The sequence below is a fragment of the Moschus berezovskii genome, chromosome 19 (genome assembly GCF_049115385.1).
Source record: "Moschus berezovskii isolate FMDL1 chromosome 19, NW_MosBer_1.0, whole genome shotgun sequence".
NCBI classification, from domain to species: domain Eukaryota; kingdom Metazoa; phylum Chordata; class Mammalia; order Artiodactyla; family Moschidae; genus Moschus; species Moschus berezovskii.
The window spans coordinates 68,978,879-68,996,487 of NC_142478.1; the positions used below are offsets into that span (position 1 = coordinate 68,978,879).

At 48.7% G+C, this 17,609-nt stretch overlaps 1 protein-coding gene and 1 non-coding gene across 5 annotated transcripts in view; one reads left to right on the forward strand and one right to left on the reverse strand.

The window, feature by feature from the left end:
* Nucleotides 1-17,609, forward strand: part of MYO18B (myosin XVIIIB) — a 232,041-nt gene that overhangs the window by 162,396 nt on the left and 52,036 nt on the right. For all 4 annotated transcript variants that reach the window (XM_055405416.2, XM_055405418.2, XM_055405415.2 and 1 more), the window contains 2 exons: nucleotides 864-1,001; nucleotides 3,959-4,144. In XM_055405416.2, the coding sequence (XP_055261391.2) occupies nucleotides 864-1,001; nucleotides 3,959-4,144 (324 nt within the window). The remainder of the gene's footprint in view (nucleotides 1-863; nucleotides 1,002-3,958; nucleotides 4,145-17,609) is intronic.
* On the reverse strand, nucleotides 6,295-6,367 carry TRNAE-CUC (transfer RNA glutamic acid (anticodon CUC)). Its single transcript has one exon. It is a non-coding gene; the product is annotated as a tRNA-Glu (tRNA).

The window sequence follows — 17,609 nt, forward strand, 5'->3', positions numbered from 1 at the left end:
ATAGACACACGCACACACATAGACACACCACTGCCCATGCTTGTTCACACTCATAGACACACATGCACACACACACTACTGCCCATGCTTGTTCAAACCCATAGATGCCCCACGCAGTGAGGCCCGTCAGATGTTCAGAGCACGATTTCTCCCCCTGAGAAGTGGCTCCAAGGAACAGGGCTGGTCAGTGCAAGACAGGATCATCATCCTCTGTGAAACTTTCTTTGAAGTCATGATTTCTCCTAAGTTGCCTAAATCCCCCTCATTACCTAGTGAGCTGCTACCATCCATGAAATTCTCAAAGCTCTCCTAGAACCCACGCATGTGCCCACTTAGAGCAGCTATCAGAGTGACCTGGTTTCCAGCAGTACCTGTGGGCACAGAGTGACCACAAGCAAAACAGAATAATAGCGGGACTGGCTATTTGCTGGTGCTTATTATGTACCAGGCATTAATCTCCTGCAGTCTTCACACAAGAGTGAGTAAACAAGGCTCAAGGAAGCACACTGGTCTTCCCAGACTCATCCAGCTAGACTGGGGAGCTGGGTTTGGAACTCCAGGACAGGAGCTTGGCTCCCAAACCTACTCTCAGTAGTGTCCTTGATGCGAAAGCGTTGCTGCCCTTAGACCCCAGAGCAGGAGCAGGAGGTAAGAGAAGCACTGGCTGAAGGCCTGAGTGAAAGCTGAAGGCACGGGAGGGGGTGGGGTCCGGGGGCGGGGCCTCAGCCTGGATCTGGCCGTTCCTGCATGCGCACCTGAGCTAAGGAGCGGTGTGGATGGCCCTGGAGCTGGGCCTGGCCAGGGCCCCCAATCCAGGACTCGGGTGGCCGCGGGGTCAGTGGCTGTCTTGGGTGCATCCCCAGCTGCAGGTGGCTCAGATGCGCATCGAGTACCTGGAGCAGTCCACCGTGGACCGGGCCATCGTCAGCAGGCAGGAGGCGGTCATCTGTGACCTGGAGAACAAGACAGAGTTCCAGAAAGTGCAGATCAAGAGATTTGAGGTACCGGTTGGCATGTAAATGTTGCTTAGACCTAGAGATGTGTGGGCTTTCGTGTTGGCTCCATCCCCCACCCCACCCCCACCCCCCCCCCCCCCGTTTGTCCTCCCGTATGCCTCTGTCTGGATCTGTGTCACTCATCCTCCTTCCTTCAGTCTCCCCGGCCACTAGCTGCTCATCATCTCAGCCTGTCCGCCTCCTCCATCCCCATCTCCATCCACCAGCTCTGGTCCATCCGTCTTCCCCCTCCCATTTGTTCTTCTTCCTTTTTCTTTTTTCTTCGCTTCCCTGTGCTTTCCCCGCCTTTAGACCTTGATCCCTCTGTCCATCTTTTTATCCATGATCCACTTCTGCTCATCCCCGCCCCCCGCTCATCCACACAGGCACGGGACACTTCTTTTGTAGCTAGTGTCAGGCTTTGTTTCAGGAGCGTGAAAGACAGATCCTGCTTCCCAGAAGCACAGAGCTTTGTAGATGTGGGTGAGATACGTACATAAACACCCATAATAAGGAGAGAGGTCTGTGAGGTTTAGAGGATGAAGGTCTTTTCAGGCTGGGGAACCAGGGATGTTTCCAGGCGGATGTTTCCAGGACCTGGATGGGCAGCAGTGGGGTGCAGTGACTGTCTTCACTGTTAGCTCTGTACACCAACAGCATGGGACATTTACAGAGGCCATCACCACTGCCAGAACCTTCTACATCAGCTGCCCCACTTGATATTCATCACAGCCCCTGGGGCAGGTGGGAGAGAATGAGAAGACAGCCCCGGAAAGGTCGAGTCATCCAAGACAAAGCAGGCAGCGTCGGGGATAAGAGAAGACTGACCCCTGACCTCTGCTCTGCTCTGTTCTCAGGCTCTCACCTCCCTGTGGCCAGCTGGCTCACCCACAGGGCGACCGTGTGTTTGCTCAGTGGAAGGCTGCTCTTCTCACCCTGAAATAGTTTCTCCCGACCCTCTGTTGGGCATCTGGTCTCTGGGAAAGCTGCTCTGGATGAAGACCAGAGAAAAACTTTCTGCCTTGACCCTCCATGGTTCTTAGAATTGCTCACGGGATCCCTCAGGGCATAATTATCTCTGCAGATCTCCATGGAACTCTGATCTATGATATTTTAAATGACCAAATAGGTAATATTGAGTTGCATCACATATAATTTTTTGCTTGATTCTAGCAGCAGCAGAGAAAAAAACCATGGTAGAATAACTTGAAATGGCAGATTCTGTCTCCAGATGTCTTTCTTCTGACATCACTGTTGGAATTTAGCAGAGCCCCAGGCCCTGGAGATGGGATACCTTGGGGACACAGTTTGGGCACTCTTCGTATAACCCTCCTGTTGCCCTTTGAAACTGTTCAGTTCAGTCACTCAGTCATGTCCGACTCTTTGCGACCCCATGAATCACAGCATGCCAGGCCTCCCTGTCCATCACCAACTCCAGGAATTCAAATTCAAACTCACGTCCATCGAGTCGGTGATGCCATCCAGCCATCTCATCCTCTGTCGTCCCCTTCTCCTCCTTCCCCCAATCCCTCCCAGCATCAGAGTCTTTTCCAATGAGTCAACTCTTCGCATGAGGTGGCCAGAGTACTGGAGTTTCAGCTTCAGCATCAGTCCTTCCAGTGAACACCCAGGACTGATGATCTTGCAGTCCAAGGGACTCTCAAGAGTCTTCTCCAACACCACAGTTCAAAAGCATCAATTCTTCGGCGATCAGCTTTCTTCACAGTCCAACTCTCACATCCATACATGACCACTGGAAAAAAAAATAGCCTCGACTAGACGGACCTTGGCTGGCAAAGTAATGTCTCTGCTTTTTAATATGCTATCTAGGTTGGTCATAACTTTCCTTCCAAGGAGTAAGCGTCTTTTAATTTCATGGCTGCAGTCACCATCTTCAGTGAATTTGGAGCCCCCAAAAATAAAGTCTGACGCTGTTTCCACTGTTTCCCCATCTATTTCCCATGAATTGATGGGACCAGATGCCATGATCTTAGTTTTCTGAATGTTGAGCTTCAAGCCAACTTTTTCACTCTCCTCTTTCATTTTCATCAAGAGGCTTTTTAGTTCCTCTTCACTTTCTGCCATAAGGGTGGTGTCATCTGCATATCTAAGGTTATTGATATTTCTCCCAGCAATCTTGATTCCAGCTTATGCTTCTTCCAGCCCAGCGTTTCTCATGATGTACTCTGCATATAAATTAAATAAGCAGGGTGACAATATACAACCTTGACGTACTCCTTTTCCTATTTGGAACCAGTCTGTTGTTCCATGTCTGCTTCTAACTGTTGCTTCCTGACCTGCATATAGGTTTCTCAAGAAGCAGTTCAGGTGGTGTGGGATTCCCATCTCTTTCAGAATTTTCCACAGTTTATTGTGATCCACACAGTCAAAGGCTTTGGCATAGTCAATGAAGCAGACATAGATGTTTTTCTGGAACTCTCTTGCTTTCTCGATGATCCAGCGGATGTTGGCAATTTGATCTCTGGTTCTTCTGCCTTTTCTAAATCCAGCTTGAACATCTGGAAGTTCACGGTTCACATATTGCTGAAGCCTGGCTTGGAGAATTTTGAGCATGACTTTACTAGCGTGTGAGATAAGTGCAATTGTGCGGTAGTTTGAGCATTCTTTGGCATTGCTTTTCTTTGGGATTGGAATGAAAGCCAACCTTTTCCAGTTCTGTGGCCACTGCTGAGTTTTCCAAATTTGCTGGCATATTGAGTGCAGCACTTTCACAGCATCATCTTTCAGGATTTGAAATAGCTCAACTGGAATTCCATCACCTCCACTAGCTTTGTTCGCAGTGATGCTTCCTAAGGCCCACTTGACTTCACATTGTTATTACCCTAGTTACTTCATTGAAATTCACAGAGGCTCAGCAGAGGGTCTCTGTTCCTGGAGCCCCCATTGTCGGGCCCCAGACCTCTGACTCCAGGCTGGGCGTGTGCTGTCTGCCCGGGCTGCAGGTGCTGGTGATCCGGCTCCGGGACAGCGTGATCAAGATGGGCGAGGAGCTCTCGCAGGCGGCCTCGGCCGAGTCCCAGCAGCGGGAGAACAGCCAGTACTACCAGCGGCGCCTGGAGGAGCTTAAGGCGGACATGGAAGAGCTGGTGCAGCGGGAGGCCGAGGCCAGCCGGCGATGCATGGAGCTGGTGAGTGCCGTCCTGGGACTGGGGTTCATGGGGGGAGCCCTCCTCCTTTCTGAGTAAGGGCCTCAGGCGCAGGCCTCTGGGAACTTGGTGTAAACAGGAAGCAGGGAAGAAACTGGAAGGGGATGGGCTGTGAGCCGACCCTGCCATTGGCCCCAAACTCCGGGGGTGTGTCCAGAGTGAGCCAATGCCGTTCACTCCTGCAGGATGGCGTCTAGCCACATCTGTGTCTCAGGCTCCGAACTTTCTCTTCCTGCCTCACACTTTCTCCTCCAGAGGCAGGGCAATCTTGTGCAAAGAGGAGAGACTCTGCATTTATTATATTTCTCTCTCGCATAGTCCTAAGACCCATAATACTGTGTAATCGTCATGTAGTCGTTAAAACCATGCCAAGTCAGAATTATTGTCCCCCTTTACAGACGAGGAAACTGCGGCTTGACAGAGCAGGCTTGACAGAGCAGACTTGTCAAGGTCATACCTAGTAAGCGTGAGAGCTCTTCCTGGGCTGTTGACCACTACAAAGATAAAAGACAGAAGCGACTGTACTAAGCCCACCACTTATTAAGCACTGGCCAGGTGCCAGGTTCCGAGTTAATCCTTTCTCATTTCAATCTCGTGTCAGTCCTGTGAGGCGGGTACTGATCGTATTGCCATTTTCAGATGGGAAAACCGAGCCCTGGGGACACAAGCGTGTCAAACTGAGGCCCAGAGTGGTACATTCAGTTGCTCAAGGCCACACACAAGTAAGACATTAAACTCAGTTCTGCCCAACTCTGCAGTCTCTGCCTTTATTCACTGAGCCATGCTTGTCCCCTGCTGTGGCTCAGGGTACATTTTAAATTGCATTTCCTTCCCAATGGGAAGGTTTCTCCATAGTCGATTATATTTTCATGAGGACAGTTTCCTGCAGGGGTCACCGAGTACCTGAGACAGCCTGCTCCTCCTTCCCCTCGGGAGCCCAGCTGTCTCCCAGCCTCCAGGCTTCCACTTGCGAGGCCTGGGAGGCACCCGGCACCCCCTTGGCCTGCCACCACGCACCTCCTCTGAGACAACCCATAGCGCACTGTGGTTCGGTCCAGAGGGCTCTGAATCACCGTCATCATCTCCTTCCTGCCCAGTCCACTCCGGGTCTGTGACAGGCCTCACCACCTTGTCTTCCTGCAGCAAGTATATTTCTCGGGCCACTGCCTCCCGCGGCCAGTGTCACTTCCATCAGCTCTGCCCTTGACAGGCCAGCAGCCCGCCTGTCGTGTGGGGGAGATGAGGCTCCGCACAGAGACCCAGGTTCCCAGACAGAGTCTGAGCCCTGTGACTGGCAGCTCCTCTACTCCACCTCGCCCCCTGTGGCCCCAGGAGAGGGTAAGGCTCTTTCTTCCAACTGCCAGGCTAACTTCCTCATTGACCAGCCCTGCTTCTCATGCAGCCCAGCTCCCCGCCTGCCAGCTCTGGCTGGACGCAGACAGTATCCCAGCCTTTCTCCTCTGACGTCTTCGTTAACTGGCCACACAGCCAGGCTTTCCAGTCACATCAGGTGGTGGTTTTCCTCCTCTCCCCTCTGCTCTTTTTCCCCTCTCTGTCCTCTCCTCTCCTTTCCGCTCTTCTTAACTTTCCTCTGCACACCCCCATTCCCAGGGACATGACACCCCCATTTCCGGGGACATCATATCCTTAAGATCTATAAAGGCCCTGAAAGACGGCAAAGGTTATAGTGCAACCCCCGTGTATGGATCAACTCTAAAGCACAAAGCTTGCCCATTTGCTGAGGCTAGACCTGCATTTTCTCTATTTTCTCAGTTCAAGATTCTGGATAAGCTTACCAAGGCTCAACTGTCCTTTTTATTTTGTTGTCTGTGGGGTTGGGTGGTGTATTAGTTTTCTAGGGCTGCCTTGGAAATTTACTCCAAACTGGGTGGTTTGTTTATTTATTTATTATTATTTTTTTAATATAAATTTATGTATTTTGATTGGAAGCTAATTCCTTTGCAATACTGTCTAGGTTTTGCCATACATTGACACGAATCCGCCACGGGTGTGCATGTGTTCCCCATCCTGAACCCCCCCACATCCCTCCCCATCCATATTTATTTGACTGCACTGGATCTTACTTGCAGCTCCCAGGATCTTTGATCTTTGTTGTGGCATGCAGGGTCTAGTTCCCTGACCAGGGATTGAACCTGGGCCCCCTGCATAGAGAATGCAGAGTCTTAGCCACTGGACCACCAGGGAAGTCCTAACTGGGTGCTTTAAAATAAGAGCAATTTATTCTCTCACAGTTCGGGAGGCCAAAGTCTGAAATCAAAATACTGGCAGTTCCACGCTCCCTCTGACAGTTCCAGGGTAGAATTCTTGTTTGCCCTTCCAAATTCTGGTCGTTCTCGGTGGTTCCTGGCACATGGCTGGGTCACTGCAGCTTCTGTCTCTGTCTTCACGTGGTCTTCCTCCTGTGCGTGTGTCTCAGATGCCCTTTGACCTTTTCTTCTAAGGCCACCTGTAACTGGATTTCGGGCCCACCCTAAATCCAATCTGATTTCATCTCAGGTCTTTACCTTAGTTATGTCTGTGAACACCCTTTTTCTACATAATGCCGTGTTGACAGGTTCTGGGAGGATGTAACTCTCAGGGGGACCCCCTTCCAGCCCCTCCAGAGGGAGGGCGCATTGCTGCACAGCCGGCTGTTTGCTGCAATGATTCTGTGGGGCAGGGCGCACAGCATCAGGGTCAGGCCACAGGCCTGTCCTAATAGGAGATGTCCCCAGCTCACCAACCCACCTGCCTTTTTACAGGCACCTTGCCTTTGAGCCCCAGGGTAGATATTTCCACTGAGGGAGGAGACGATGTCATATTTCCTCATGTCCTTATTTATCCATTTACTCAACACCAACTCTGGGCATGGCACACAGATGGCATTGGAGGGGAGGGACAGGGACCCACACGGTCCTTGCTTTTTGTAGAAGCTGACAGGGTGGGGAGAGCACTGCTGGTGGGAGAGTTCGGTGAGGGGGGTTCTCAGAGGAGCCCTGTTGCTGAGGCCCTTCCCGTTGACGTGGCGTCCTGGCACTTTGCCAGGTGTCCAGGAGATGGCATCTCACCTTTCAGGCTTATGGCTGTGCCACTAGTTTGCCTTCTTCCCTTCCACCCCTATAAGATAAGGGATGGCTGCTCTGTGCCGTGTGTTCTTGATAGACTTCACCTGTGAAGCAGTCAGGGTTCCGGTTCTTTCATTCTTTGAATTAATATATATCCCTAGTTTTTACTCCAGGCCAAACCCAGGGCTGGATGTTAGGGACCAGCAGGGAACAAGATGGACCCTCACCCTCAAGGAGCGTGTACCGCAGGAAGAAACACTGCCAAGGCCACTGCTTGTGTATTTTCTGTTTCTCTGCAGTGGTGGCTTCAAGCTCTCGCAGGAAAACAAAGGACCCGTGTGCTGGTATCTGGAGGGTCTTAGAGGCCAGTTGGCGTCATGCTCCTGCTCCCAGGCCGTTCTTGTGAGCAGCCATTGCACTCTTCCGTTTTTAAAGTTCATATCTCCCTGAGAGGAATAATGAATTTCTGAACTCCCTGAGCCAAGCATTCATTCATTCATTCCCTGAACACACATTGATTGGGTTACTCTGGGCTTTGGCTCTTTGCAGATGTCATCTTTTTTTAAAAAAAAAAAAAGTTTATTTATTTGGTGGCTGCCAGATCTCTGGCGACGCACAGGATCTTTAGTTGAGGCAAGTAAATCTTAGTTGCAGCAGGTGGAATCGAGTTCCCTGACCGGGGCTCAAACCCTGACCCCCCCTGCATTGCAGCTGCAGAGTCTTAGGCACTGCACTGACAGGGAAGTCCCAGATGTCACCTTCTTTCATGCTTCCATCACCCCAGCAGGTGTGGATGCACAGTGCAACCCCAGGGCCTCAGAGTCGGGTGGCAGAGCTGGGGTCAGCTTCCCTGCGTGTCCAGCTCAAAGCTCTCACTGGGACAGCACGCTGCCCTCCCAACCCACCCCTGCTGAGAGATGGTCTCTCTGCTGCAGGAGAACCCCCAAAGGATCCAACATCCTGGGCTGTGGCGAGAAGCGGGAAGGACGTTGATGGCTCTGCCCTGCGTGTTCTTTCCCGCCTGTCCCAGCCTGTCTCATTTGTCACTGCCGGTGTTGGTTTAAAGGGCCATGAGTTGTTTCGTGCAAATGATTTACACCCCTGGCCAGTGCACCGGCACGTCCAGATCAGGATCAATTACCCCGCCGATGGAACTTCTCTTCCCAGAAAAAAGAAAAATGAGGTTTTGCCATTAATTTTCGTAAATGTACTATTCCTGGAGACTCCAGGAGCCATTATGGAAGAAAGAATATTCTGGCTCTAAATCATTCAAGTCCCTTTGTCATTGGCTTGGCGAGACAGCTCATCCGTGGATTTATGTCCTGTTGTTTTTCCATAGTTAACAGAGCTTGGGCGAAACCACCTCAGCCCCAGGACAGTGTAGCCAAGGGAGGTCAAGGGCAACTGAAAGAATTGAGGGTCACTGGAAGGCCAGCCCTCTGCTGGCTTCCAGACGCACTAGCTTTGAAGGCTGCGCCTGTCGGGTTTACCCTTCATTACTTGGGTCTGACTCTGTAGTCTTAACTTTCCCTTGAGCCTCGTGCTCTTTCACGAGCTGGTGCCTCTGCTCACTCTTAGCTCATCCCCCAGTGACCCAAGCTAGAAATCACAATGGCCCTTCTCTCTCCAGCTCACACAGATTAATGGCCACGCCTGCTAATTTTATCCTATTGAGGTAGTTTTCAAATCCACCCACTCCTGTTTCAACCCCGTGTCCTCTGTCTTTATTTTAATCTGCAATCCCCATGGACTAGGCCTGTACAGTTACCTTGTATCTTGGCTCCCCACTGTTCCTGTATGCTTGCTCCTCCCTCCAGATCCTTCTAGAAGGGGCACATCTTTACTTCGTTACTCTTCTGCTAAGAAATCTTCCATGGCTCTTCTCCACTGCCTTCAGAACAGAGCCCCAGCTTCTTCCTAGAGGTTGAGCCTCTGTAGGTTTCTCTGCCTTTGGTTGTCGGCCTCTTATCACCTCGCATGATCTACTCAAGCATGAAGGCGCCCCTGTGTTAGGTTATTTCTTGACTCATCACCTTTGTTCTCATGCATCCCTCTGCCTGCCTCCTCAGCCTTTCAGATTTAGATCAGGGCTTACTGCCAGGAAGCCCTCATGGTTATGTAACTCCTCTGTGTTCCCACATGGCCCACCCCATTTACATAGGTTATTATGATTGCCTGTGTTCTTGTCTTCCTAGACTGGGAGTCTGAGATAAGGGGTGGGTTTATTCAACTGTTGGTCTCCAGTTCAGGGTCAGGCACAGGATAGATCCTCAGAAATTGTTTGCTGAGTGGTTTCCACAGCATTTTGAAGTTTTACCTTTTAAGAGAACAGCTCAAAAATTATCTTAAAAGTTGGAACTTTCAGATCAACACACTTCGGTTTGCGTCCTGCTACATGGCTGTGCTATCACCCTGATGTTCTGGGAGATGCAGACATGGATGGACCAGGGCCTGTGCCGCTGGAGATCTCAGGATCCAGAGGAGGAGATGGCATGTGTCTCTAAATATTTCTGATACAGGCTGGGATATGCAAGCAAAAAAGAGGAAGTGGTTTGGTAGAACCAGGAGACCTGGAGAAGTTTGCCTAGAGGATGTACCATCTGAACATCTTAAATGATGAATCAGTGTAGGCTGGAAGCTTTGAGGTGCTGTGTATAGTTGCTTAGTCATGTCCAACATGTTGCAGCCCCATGGACTATAGCACACCAGGCACCTCTGTCCATGGGGATTCTCCAGGCAAGAATACTGGAGTGGCTTGCCATGCCCTCCTCCAGAGGATCCTCCTGACCTGTTCTCACTGGTCTGGCTATGGACATGGAATTTCTCTTTCTCTCTCATTTCTTCACACAATTGTTCTGGCTCATCTCGGGGAGGAGGATCTGTATTAGTTTCTCAGAGCTGCCATAACGGATTACCAGAAACAGTTGTTTTAAGACAGAGATGTGTCCTTTCATGGTCCCGGGGGCCAGAATTCTAAGAGCAAGGTGTCAGCACGCCCACTTCCTCTGTAGGCTCTGGGGGAGATTCTTTCCTTCTTCCAACTTCTGGGGGCTCCAGGTGTTCCATCTCCCCATCTTCACATGGTCTTCGTCTCATCCCCATCTCTGTGTCCTCTCTTCTCCTAAGGACACTGGGCCTCCGATTTAAAGCTCCCCTAATCTAGTATGACCTTGTCTTAACTATATCTGCAAAGACCCTATTTCCAAAAAGGGCTCAGGTTCCAAGTGGATATGATTTTTGGAGAGGACACCTCAGCTCACTACAGGGTGGTGGTAAGAGCACTGGGCTCGAAATATGAGACTGCGGGTGGCTAAATGAACACTGCAGAACCTCAGTTTCCCCTTCTGTAAAATGGGAGCAAGATACAGCTGATATCATTGGGTGGCTGTGAGGATGAACTGAGGTGGTATATGTAGAAGTGCCCAATGATAGCACACAGTAGGCACTTAATAGATGCTACTGTGTTTTCTTTCTCCTCTCTTTTCACTCCTGTGATGACTCTTTCTTCGTCCACTCAGACAACATCCTAAGTCCACCAGCTCCGTGTGCACATCCTGCCCCGTGCCCATGATGGCTGGGGTCTGTGTTGTTGTGAGCTAGGGCTTTATAGCTTACTGTGTGCTGGGCATTGGGGTAAGGGCTTTACTTGAGATCTGTCCTTTAAGCCTCACCCTTGGAGGTCATTGTCCCTCTTTTACCAATAAAGAAACCAAGATCAGAGAACTGGAGCAACCGCTCCAAGGTCTACACCCCAGTAAATTGGCTGAGATAGAATCTGGACCCAGGTCTGCACTGGCTCAAACCCATTCTCTTCTTTGGAAGATTTAGACACATGCTATTTAATCATTCAGGTACATTTTTTGCAAGCAAGTTATAAAAGTGAATATTGCTTTTGATTCTGTAATCTAGGATTTCTCAGTCTTGACATTACTGACATTTTGGGTCGAATAACTGTCTGACATGCGGGCTGTCCTGTGCCTTGTTGGATGTTTAGCAGCATCCCTGGCCTCTGCCCAGCACATGCAAGTAGCCCCACCTCAGGTCATCACAAAAATATCACCAGACACCAGACCTTGCCAGCTGTCCCCTGGGGAACAGAGTCACTCTGTTAATAACCACTGCTCTGGTCCCATCCTTTCAGTAACCTTGAGTAATGCCTACAGTACTGTCCACTTTGTGTGTGTGTGTGTCTGTATGTGTGTGTCAGTCACTCAGTTGTGTCTGACTCTACAACCCCATGGACTAGCCCGCCAGGCTCCTCTGTCCATGGGACTCTCCAGGCAAGAATACTGAAGTGAGTTGGCATGCCCTTCTCCAGGGGATCTTCCTAACCCAGGGATCAAACCGAGGTCTGCTGCATTGTAGGCAGATTCTTTACCAGCTCAGCCACCAGGGAAGCCCCCCTAATTTGACAGATGATCAAACTGAGACTCAGGCCAGGGTGTGGGGAGTGACCTGATGTACCCCAGGTCACAGAAAAACTGCAGTGGGATCCCACGGGTAGGAGGAAGAGGCAGTCTAACCCCTAAACACAAAGGGAAAAGGCAGAAGCAGTGCCAGCAAACCCAGTCCTAACCTTCCTGAGACCCAGAGGCGACTTCACAGCAGGGTCTAATTCAGAGTGGAATGGGAGGCCTCGCTGCAGACTGTGCTTTTAATAATGTTTAAATAAAACATGGGAGCATGGGTGTGATCTCTGCGCCGAGCCTGGCTCGTCAGCAGCCCAGGGAGAGTCATAAATAGTTAATAGACAACCACTTATGGTTCTGCTTCTGCTAAACCCGGCATCAATTATATATGGTTCATGAATTATGTATCTGGTGTTACTTTAGGGTATATTTTCCACCTTTGGGGGAAAAGAATGAAAAGAATGTGAGGCCTAACAGAGAAGGGATGGCTCTCTTCCATATTGGTGAATTTCCCTCTGAGGAGGGAGCCTCGTGTGGATGCGATGGGGAGGTTCCAGCGAGCTTAGACCTGGGGAGACTCAGATCACCAGGAGGAGAGCTGGGGCTGTGGCGCGCCGGCCGACGTTAACACCTGGCTCTCCGGGGTAGGTGGAGTCCCAGCTTGTAGTGTTTTCCAGTCTCTCTGATGTAAATCCTCCCCCCGGGGCTGGTGCCCAGCCAACAGTGTGACGTCATGGAGCGCGGCATTGGGAAGCCTCACAGAGCAGCACTGTTACATGGTGTCTTCACCAGATAGGCGTGATAGACGTGAACAGCTGCAGAAGCTCTCCAGATCCCCCACATTGGCAGGTGGGTTCTTAACCACTACACACCAGGAAAGTCCCACCTTTGCTTTCAAGTGATTTATTTAATTACTTGTAAGTTGATATTATTCAACTTTTAATAATACTTAGCTGTATAACAGCTGGCTCACAGAATTCCTGAAAATTCAGCCATCAGCTCTTGTCAGCCAGTAAGGAACTAGTTCTAGCACATCGCAGGCTTGGCGTCTCCTTGGGGTGGGGTCGCCCTGCCCTGAGAATACAAGGAGTAGAAGTGGGGAGTCAGAAGGCTCTTAAGTCACATCTCATCGCTTGCTGACTGCCTTTGTTTTTTTAAGCCAGATTACACCAGTCTGAGAGCTCTGTCCTCTTGAGAACGTTCTTTCACCTCGTGTATGAAAGGGGTGTGATCAAATCAACTCAGAAAGACTGAAGCGAGTAATCCACGCCACGCTTCTCACTCTGCCTGCCACATAACTGCCCCTCCGGCATGCTGGCTGCTCTGTCTCCCGCTCTAGTTCCCTTCTTCCTGTCTTCTGAGATTCTGGCCGTAGGTGCTAAGGGAGGGCTTCAGGAAGCCCAAAGCCAGATTCTGTGTAGTTTTCATGTTCGCTTTTGCTTTGTTTTGGTTTGAAGCCACCCAAACACCCACGTTTCCAAACTCGAGGTCAGATCACAGCCCCCCTCCCACCAGCTCCACCCAGGGGCATCCAACAAACCCAGAGTTAAGGGTTTGATTTTAGAAAGCTCTCAGTGTGTGTCTCCCACCAATGACTCTGAATTTCAGAGCATAAAGATGAATTATTTTGGCTGGGAACTGGAGTATTTAAAAAGGCATTCCACGTGGAGGGCATCTGGGGCCATGAGCAGGGTGTAAATAACACCTTTTATAGCTCTCTTGACAGGGAGATAGCTCTCCTAATTACTGCCCCGTTATCTCAGCATGATCCACAACCACCCGACACATTTCCTAAACTCCCTGTTCACATGCCATATCTCTCCCCACTAGGAACGGCCTCCCATATTATCAGAGAACTGGCAGGGAAAACGTGGGCCTTTGTGTCACCCAGCTTGCCAGCGCTGAGGGCTCCTCCTGCTTGTCTCCACACAGAGGTTTCCATGCGAGAGAAACTTGTTCCTAAAAAGGACTTAGAATCTCATATCACCAGCCCCAGATGTATTTCTGAAACGTGAATTTTCCTGAGCTCTCCTGATCCCAGGTGGTGAATGCGCTTCAATTCAAGAGATGTTATCATCTAATGAAATGAGTTTCTTTGCATCTGCCTCTGAGATGAGATATCTAGATAATAAAATCTATTACGGGAAGCCTACCTAGGAGTAATTGGGTCTATTACTCCCTGACTTATGGCTTTGTTTCAGCATCAAAAACAGGCTCTCCAGTAATTAATCAGAATTTAAAGTTGCTAATACCAATTACACACAATGTGTGGAGTCTGGAGATGGCAAACTGAAGAGCAAATACTAATCTCGTCCCCAGAGACTTCATCAGTTGAACTCCTGTCACTTTAGACTCACTAGAAATTAAAATAACTTAACTCCCCAAAGTTAATTACTTTATAAAAGGTGAGGCGGGGGGACATATTGGTTGAATGGTACAGGTGTATATTAAGTTATTAAAATAAATCCAATTGAAATTGTTTAGATGAGGTTAAGCCACACTTAATTGCATGTCAGAGAGGCTTGGGAAGGTCAGTCTTCACAACCGAAAAAGCACAGTCACTGTCCCAGTTGAACATCTTCAGGAGATAGTAATCCCAGGGAGCCCCCAGTCAGACTCTTAATGTTTTAAATTCATTTCCAAACTATAATTTGGTTTGAAAGATAATTCATCTCTTTCTAGTGCTTTCTTTTTTCTTCTTTGGCTGAGCTTAAACTGCAGGAAAGTAGAAGGAGATCTCAGAACTTGAGGATAAAGCAAGCAGTGGTAAAGAAAAATTGGCTGATTTGGAATTGCAAGTGTAGATGAATAAAAATGGATGACTGAACTGGTCTACGTTAGAGCTCTTTTGGTTTTAAGCGGCAGAAACAAACCTCAAGTTGGCTTAAGCAAAAGGGAATTTATCACTTATTCTAATGAACTGGTCCTTTACAGAAAAAAAGAAATTTTGCTTACCTTTACCCTTGAACATGAAATTAAAGGATGCTTGCTTCTTGAAAGAAAAGGTATGACCAACCTAGACAACATTTAAAAACCAGAGACATTACTTTGCCAACAAAGGTCCGGAGTCAAGGCTGTGGTTTTTCCAGTAGTCATGTATGGACGTGAGAGTTGGACCATAAAAGAAAGCTGAGTGCCGAAAAGTTGATGCTTTTCAACTGTGGTGTTGTTGGAGAAGACTCTTGAGAGTCCCTTGGCCAGCAAGGAGATCAAACCAGTCAATCTTAAAGGAAATCAACCTGAATATTCATTGGAGGGACTGATGCTGAAGCTGAAACTCCAATACTTTGGCCACCTGATGTGAAGAACTGATTCATTGGGAAAGACCCTGATGCTGGGAAAGATTGAAGGTGGGAGGAGAAGGAGATGACAGAAGATGAGATGGTTGGTGGACATGAGTTTGAGCAAGCTCCGGGAGTTGGTGATGGACAGGGAGACCTGGCGTGCTGCAGTCCATGGGGTTGCAAAGAGTCAGACCCAACTGAGCAAATGAACTGAACCCTCAAACATGGCTTGGCACATATTAGGCATAAAAAAATCTTACCTGGTGGCTCAGAGGGTAAAGTGTCTGCCTGTAATGCAGGAGACCCGGGTTTGATCCCTGGATCAGGAAGATTCCCCTGGAGAAGGAAATGGCAGCCCACTCCGGTACTGTTGCCTGGAAAATCCCATGAATGGAGAAGCCTGGTAGGCTACATACAGTCCATGTGATCCCAAAGAGTTGGACATGACTGAGCGACTTCACTTTCACTTTCATGCATAAAAAATGCACACTGAACAAAGCCTGACAGAAGTGGCAGAGAGCTCGGAGACTGGGTGCAAACCTCAGTGCTGTCACTTCCTATTGTGTGACTTTGGTCCAGTGCTCACCTTCTGTGTCTCTGTCATCTTATAAAATAGGGGTAATTATTGCAAGTCCCTCACAGCATTTCTTGACTTCCTACTTTTGCATTCCAGTCCCCTACAATGAAAAGGACATCTTTTTTGGGTGTTAGTTCTAAAAGGTCTTATAGGTCTTCATAGAACCGTTCAACTTTGGCTTCTTCAGCATTGCTGGTTGGGGCATACACTTGAATTACTGTAATATTGAATGGTTTGCCTTGGAAATGAACAGAAATCATTCTGTCGTTTTTAAGATTGCATCCAAGTACTGCATTTCAGACTCTTTTGTTGACCATGATGGCTACTCCATTTCTTCTAAGGGATTCCTGCCCACAGTAGTAGATATAATGGTCATCTGAGTTAAATTCACCCATTCCAGTCCATTTTAGTTCACTGATTCCTAGAATGTCGACGTTCACTCTTGCCATCTCCTGTTTGACCACTTCCAATTTGCCTTGATTCATGGACCTAACATTCCAGGTTCCTATGCAATATTTCTCTTTACAGTATCGGACCTTGCTTCTATCACCAGTCACATCCACAACTGGGTATTTGTTTCTCTTTGGCTCCATCCCTTCATTCCTTCTAGAGTTACTTCTCCACTGAGCTCCAGTAGCATACTGGGCACCTACCGACCTGGGGAATTCCTCATTCAGTATCCTATCATTTTGCCCTTTGATACTGTTCATGGGGTTCTCAAGGCAAGTATACTGAAGTGGTTTGCCATTCCCTTCTCCAGTGGACCACATTCTGTCAGATCTCTCCACCATGACCCGTCCATCTTGGGTGGCCCCACACGGCATGGCTTAGTTTCATTGAGTTAGACAGGGCTGTGGTCCATGTGATCAGATCAACTAGTTTTATGGGATTATGATTTCAGTGTGTCTGCCCTCAAATGCCTCCTTGCAATACCTACCGTCTTATTTGGGTTTCTCTTACCTTGGTCGTGGAATATCTCTTCACAGCTGCTCCAACAAAGCGCAGCCGCTATACCTTACCTTGGACGTGGGGTAGCACCTCTTGGCCACGCTTCTGCTTGTGGTCGGTTGCATTGCGTCTGCGCCGCTGGAGCTGGTGTCTCTCGTGTCTGCGGGACTGGAATGCAAAAGTAGGAAGTCAAGAAACACCTGGAGTAACAGGCAAATTTGGCCTTGGAGCACGAAATGAAGAGGGCAAAGGCTAATAGAGTTTTGCCAAGAGAACACACTGGTCATAGCAAACACCCTCTTCCAACAACACAAGAGAAGACTCTACACATGGACATCACCAGATGGTCAACACCGAAATCAGATTGATTATATTCTTTGCAGCCAAAGATGGAGAAGCTGTATACAGTTAGCAAAAACAAGACCAGGAGCTGACTGTGGCTCAGATCATGAAGCCCTTATTGCCAAATTCAGACTTAAATTGAAGAAAGTAGGGAAAACCACTAGACCATTCAGGTATGACCTAAATCAAATCCCTTATGATTATACAGTGGAAGTAAGAAATAGATGTAAGGGTCTAGATCTGATAGATAGAGTGCCTGATGAACTCTGGTCGGAGGTTTGTGACATTGTACAGGAGACAGGGACCAAGACCATCCCCATGGAAAAGAAATGCAAAATAGCAAAATGGCTGTCTGAGGAGGCCTTGCAAATAGCTGTGAAAAGAAGAGCAAAGGAGAAAAGGAAAGATATAAGCATCTGAATGCAGAGTTCCAAAGAATAGCAAGGAGAGATAAGAAAGCCTTCTTCAGTGATCAATGCAAAGAAATAGAGGAAAACAACAGAACAGGAAAAACAAGAGATCTCTTCAAGAAAATTAGAGATTCCAAGGGAACATTTCATGCAAAGATGGGCTCGATAAAGGATAGAAATGGTATGGACCTAACAGAAGTAGAAGATATTAAGAAGAGGTGGCAAGAATACACAGAAGAACTGTACAAAAAAGATCTTCACGACGAAGATAATCACGATGGCGTGATCACTCACCTGGAGTCAGACATCTTGGAATGTGAAGTCAAGTGGGCCTTAGAGAGCATCACTATGAACAAAGCTAGTGGAGGTGATGGAATTCCAGTTGAGCTATTTCAAATCCTGAAAAATGATG